The sequence below is a fragment of the Anneissia japonica genome, unplaced genomic scaffold, assembly GCF_011630105.1.
Source record: "Anneissia japonica isolate Jap-2015-1 unplaced genomic scaffold, ASM1163010v1 scaffold987_len1640505_cov201, whole genome shotgun sequence".
Taxonomy (NCBI): domain Eukaryota; kingdom Metazoa; phylum Echinodermata; class Crinoidea; order Comatulida; family Comatulidae; genus Anneissia; species Anneissia japonica.
Genome location: NW_022714175.1, coordinates 1,515,635 through 1,521,136, shown reverse-complemented (window position 1 = coordinate 1,521,136; position 5,502 = coordinate 1,515,635). Strand labels below are relative to the sequence as shown.

The following is a 5,502-nucleotide window of genomic DNA, read 5'->3' as shown; positions in this document are numbered from 1 at the left end:
CCCGTAGGGGACCTTAGACCCCCGTTGGGGAAATCCTGGCACCGCCACTGAATTCAATACGCACAATGACACTGCAAGCAATTCCTTCCATTATGCAATAAAACCAATGGCACAAGGTGTGGAAATACCTTGATTTGTTTTTGTTTTTGTTTTTTTTTTAAATAAAATTCGAATAAATTATCGGACATGGTAATTATTGTAGTTTTTCCGAGCTTAGGTCAACAACAACAACAACAAAAGAAACAAAAATGAACCCAACTTCGATCTGGCCGTCATCTGCTGATTGTCGATGGAGTAATTGAGTGGATGGTAATTAAAAGGATAATAATAATAATAATAATAATAATAATAATAATAATAATAATAATAATAATAATAATAATAATAATAATAATATTAATACTGGGCCTAATAGTAATTATATATATAACATTGTTATAATAATACAAATGATTGTTATAATTATTATTTTATGATTAATTTAATATCATGATCCAGAATTAGCTGGTTTCATTCTCATTTGATAAAAGAATAAACTAAACCATGGACCTATTGATAGGTCCATGACTAAACCAAAGAGAATAAACTGCAAGTGGTCCGACTGCCCTGATTTTCCAGGCAATGGAACGTTAAAATTACTGCCACGAAATAGGGGGCGCCCTACACATAATTAAAAAACTCGTTGAAATTACCGGCGATAATGGCAAATAATTTCAAGTCTCATTCAGACAGAAAATAATGAACTCAAATATATTCTCAAATACAAAACTCACCTCTTTGACCTCAACAGAGATCTCGGCATCATTAGTGATTACACATTCAGCCACCACTAACATCAGTTTATCACCGTTTATTATATTATTACATTATTTTACACTTGCTGTTTATTTTTGTCATATCCCGGCTTCTGTTTGATTTTCATTGTTATTATTTGGTTTTTGCTTTTGATCACTCATTCCTATTTGCGATTTTGACCTAGACATATCTTTATTCTTTTTTATTTTATTCATTTGTGTATTTTTATATGAACGGGTTTTATTATAATGTGTTGTTTACTTATTTCCTACCTTCTTGATGCAGCTATGCTACACTCATTTTTATTTTACTTTTTCATTACATTGATTCATTTTGACTATTTTATTTATTTACCTCGCTCTTGACATTATATATTTATTATTTTACATATTTTATACTTGCGTCCATTGTGGCCTAAATGTTATGCTATGTTTCTCTATTTCCTGTTTTTATTTGGAATTTTGGTCAATATGCTATAGTCTGTTTATTATACTGTCGGCATAATGTGGGAACGACTATTAATCTCCGTTCTCATTAGCCTGGTTCACGTCGAACTTTTATCTAGATATAGATCCACTTAACTAGTTAAAAGTTCGACGTGAACCACTCAATTATAGCTAGATAAAGGAATTAAGTCACTAAGTTAAGTGACTTAACTTTACTAGAATAACGGTAAATTAACTTAATTTAATTTATTTATTGTATTAATTCAATCTTTTCCATTTCTGCTATAATAGTCGCTATTAATTCAGTTTCAACGAACTACCACCAACGCCAGTCGTTAAAATGAGCGCACACGTTTACGATGACGAAATAAAAAAGTGTGTGGAAGTCAGCAACTTATTTGACACCGCGAAGCATATAAGCGATCTAAAAACTACAAAACAGGACAGAAAGGTTCTTAAAGTATACAGACGTTTTAATGAAAAATTAAAACAATATTTTGTTAAATGGAAGAATGCTAGCTAGCGGTTAAAATAATTCGTAGGTCAATTTAGCTAGGGCCTAGAGAATCTACTACTGTACTTAGATTACGATAGAACACGCTGCTGCACTGTCGTTGGTTCGTACTGGTCGGCTAGGTTAGGTAGTGGAAGCTCACACTTTCTCTACAGTAGTTTACAATTTCTTTTGAACAAATACCACTTGGTACTAGAGGTTCGTAAAATACAGTAGATGTTTTATTAAACAATACGGGGCCCCGTAAACAAACCTTTCCACCGTGTGACGTCGACGGCCTGAAACTGGCTGGCTGTTTATCTGGCTCTAACTTGGCATCGAACGCAATTAGGGGATTATCGTATCATGTTTCAAGACGGGAATATCCAGAGGTGACGGGACTAGGGGGTGCTGTGTTATGGAGAGTAATGTGTGACCGGAAATGGTCTGCAGTCAGTTGGTTGTTACCATGCGCCAGTGATGTTGGAGTATTACAGCAATATGAAACTACTGTATATTAGGACTAAATGAATGAATAAAGCTCAGAGTTTGTCGGGTAGTGAAATGATTATTTCACATTTTAAGTGCTCCCTAAATTCATAAGCGTAAGCTAAATTACGGTGATTAATTCAATTAGCGAAGATATGGAGACAATTATTTCGAATCCCTCTTTCCAAGAGGGGATGCAAATGCTTTGTGAAAATGAGTACGCCGCGGTACTCCTTTTCACAAAGAACCATATCCAAATTTCACGTTCCACTTTTGACCCTGAGTTGTGCTTCGCACTCGCCGCTAAGGGCGGCGTTCCGGGAACCCTGCGTCTAGATAAAGTTCGACATGAACCAGGCTATAGGATAGTGGAGCTAAGCAATAATATAATTAGCCCTTCTTAGCAGATTAACTAAATAAACAGTTTGGCTTTGACTGAATCAGTTTGTTTGTTAAGTGTAGGTTTTAGTTCATTGATCCAAAGCATTTCTTTAATTAAGCAATCAAACTTGAATTTGCACTTAGATAAAACCTTGAAATAATTAACAGTTGCAGTATCACTAATATCATGATCTTTTAAATGTTGTCCTATGTTACCTTTACTGTGCTCATCAAAGATAAAAAAAAAATAGCCATGAATAAAACTATTCATTTTTTTTTTTCATTTAAATGTTAAAAAATAGCAACAACATAATAAAAAATTCAAAATAATTTATGCATTTATTAATACTAAAATAATTTATTTGTGGCCAATTTCACGGAAGCGGAATCACAATTTTCCAAAAATTCAATCCGGGTATTGGTAAACCCCACAAACAATGGGTTGATATGAACATCAAATTATTATTATTTTTTTTTTTTTTTAAAGAAAAAAGAGAGTTCTACAATAATAATTAAAGGGTTTGGATGCATGGGGTTTACAGTGTGTTTGGACGTCCGCCACCTACACAATAAAGAAGTTGCCAACTTAATCAACGCTGTACCATTACCGCCATTATTACTGCCATTATAAAACAATAAAGTGAAACACAATATTAACCATTGTCATGACATACAGGTTCATGATAAGATGATCGAGCCGTCAGCAAGATAACACAGTTTTCATATCAATGGTAATAGCAATTCAAGGTTAAAGGTTCAAGGTTCGTTTAAGCCTGGGGACTGGAAGAATCTCCGATTTGCATTGATTTTGAAGATTTAAACTGGATTTTTTCCTGGGTTAGGTGGGGGCTATATCAAAATTAGCTGGTTTATTATCACGAACAATTGTCTTTGGTATTCACATACCCTATACCGTAGTTCGTCTTCGTGAAGCTGGAAGTAAACTTTGCTCATAGGCGTAATTGTTTGCGACACCCACAGATCCGGATGTCCATATTACGGAGCTTCGTTTGTACATTTATGTGTTTCCACGTCTATGGCATATTAGCGTTGGACTTCAACGTAACGTTTCTACACACGAACGATGTGCATTCAAGATTCGAGCAGACGAGTGACGCATTTGGCGGGAAGTGTACCGATGAAATGGCATTAGTCGGTAGATGTGTCGGCGGCATTGCCCGGCGAGCGGCTGTGGTGAAAAAGATTCGAGAGAGAACAGATAATGTGATGTTACTAGATGCGGGAGACCAGTTTCAGGGAACCATGTGGTACTATGTGTATAAAGGACTGGCTACATCACATTTTATGAACACACTAAAGTACGATGCCATGGTATGTTGGCGAATATAAAGTGTTATAATGGTAATTTTTATATTACCATCTAAGTATCTCCATTATCATCAACTTTATCATTATACCATCTTCTTCATCATCTTCATCGCTGTTCAAGTCTCTTCTGTCTTGGGCAAGATGTCTCTATTTAAAACTAAGATATCCTGTCTCTTATACACATCTAGATGTGTATAAGAGACAGGGCTATCCCCTCGCCGGGGAAGCCTAGCCCCACCCCATCACCCCGTGGGAGTATATATCACAGGTTTATGTTCGTTCAGGCCAATCTTCTTCGCTGTTATTATTTCATCACAATAGTAATATAATATTAAAAATAGAAAATAAACAACCCCCGAGAAAAATTCTGGGTCAATTCACAGAAACAGAGATACAGATTTAGCTTTAGAATAATTGTACGCTTTAAAAAATGTTTGTGTAAGGGTTTTTTTTTTTCACATGCTAGTTGTGTCGGTAAAAAAAGAGATCAACAATCTTAAAACTTAATAAAGTCATTTTGGATAGCACTACATTTAGCCTAGGCATAAAAAGGAAGTTTGGTTGGTCTTTTTTCCATGTTTTATATTTTAGTTATCCCGAATTGGTAATACATTGTAAATGTAATTTTGTACAGCAATTTTACGTTTCTTATTTTTGGAGATTTCAAGGCAGAGGTGGATGTAATAAAGATAAAGAAACATTTCTTAAAATTCCATTTTTACGTGGTGGATGCGCAATTGGCCAAAAATAACATTTTACATTCATACGAAATCATTATTATTATTGCAGGCGGCAAGTTCGCTAAACATGGTAGGCCTATAAAAAAAATAAGTTTCGCCTTAGTTGGGCGAGTTGAGTGGTCGAGTGGTAAGGCATGGCCGCTGCTAACTAGTGTAGCCTTAGGTGTACGGTAAGAATGGCCCCGGAAAAAATGGCCCCGGAAAAAATGGCCCCGGAAATAATGGCCCCGGGAAATAATGGCCCCGGAAAAAATGGCCCCATATGACAGGTAGGTAAAAATGGCCCCAATAATCAAATTCTGAATTAAAACTGATTTTCTTGAGTCATTATATTCATTTTTTTATCTTAACTAATTTAGTTTTTAAAAGGAATCTCCCCAATAATCAAATTCTGTAACACACAATTGATCCACATGCTTTAACTACTGTTTATTTGCATTGTTTATAACATGTAAAGTTAATTCATTTGATATTTAACAAAAGTGAAGTTTGTGGTTATCTATGAGTTGCATATTTTGGTAGTTAAAGTATTGTATACTGTATGTCATTCCTCTACTTTGTTAGTGAAATAACGTTTTTAAAACTTTTATTTCTACTATCAAAAAATGTTATTCAATGGCCATTGTTTTTCAATTATCTCTCAGAACATATTTGCATCTGCTGTAATTGTTAAAAAAACAAATGCTTTTAAAGAAATTTAGAAAAATCACATATTGATCTCAGTTCAAAGGAAAAAATAAAACTTATTTCTAAATTTACAATTTTCACCTATAAACCTCTTAATTTCACAAGAGTGGGTTCTTTTTCAAACAAATACATCCTGCCTAAT

At 34.5% G+C, this 5,502-nt stretch overlaps 1 protein-coding gene across 1 annotated transcript in view; it reads left to right on the top strand.

Annotated features, from left to right (window-relative positions):
* Nucleotides 1-3,358: 3,358 nt before the first annotated feature.
* LOC117108917 (5'-nucleotidase-like) overlaps nt 3,359-5,502 on the top strand; it is a 9,665-nt gene continuing 7,521 nt past the window's right edge. The window contains exon 1 of the mRNA XM_033251099.1: nt 3,359-3,936. Coding sequence (XP_033106990.1) covers nt 3,592-3,936 — 345 coding nt within the window. The 5' untranslated portion in view covers nt 3,359-3,591. The remainder of the gene's footprint in view (nt 3,937-5,502) is intronic.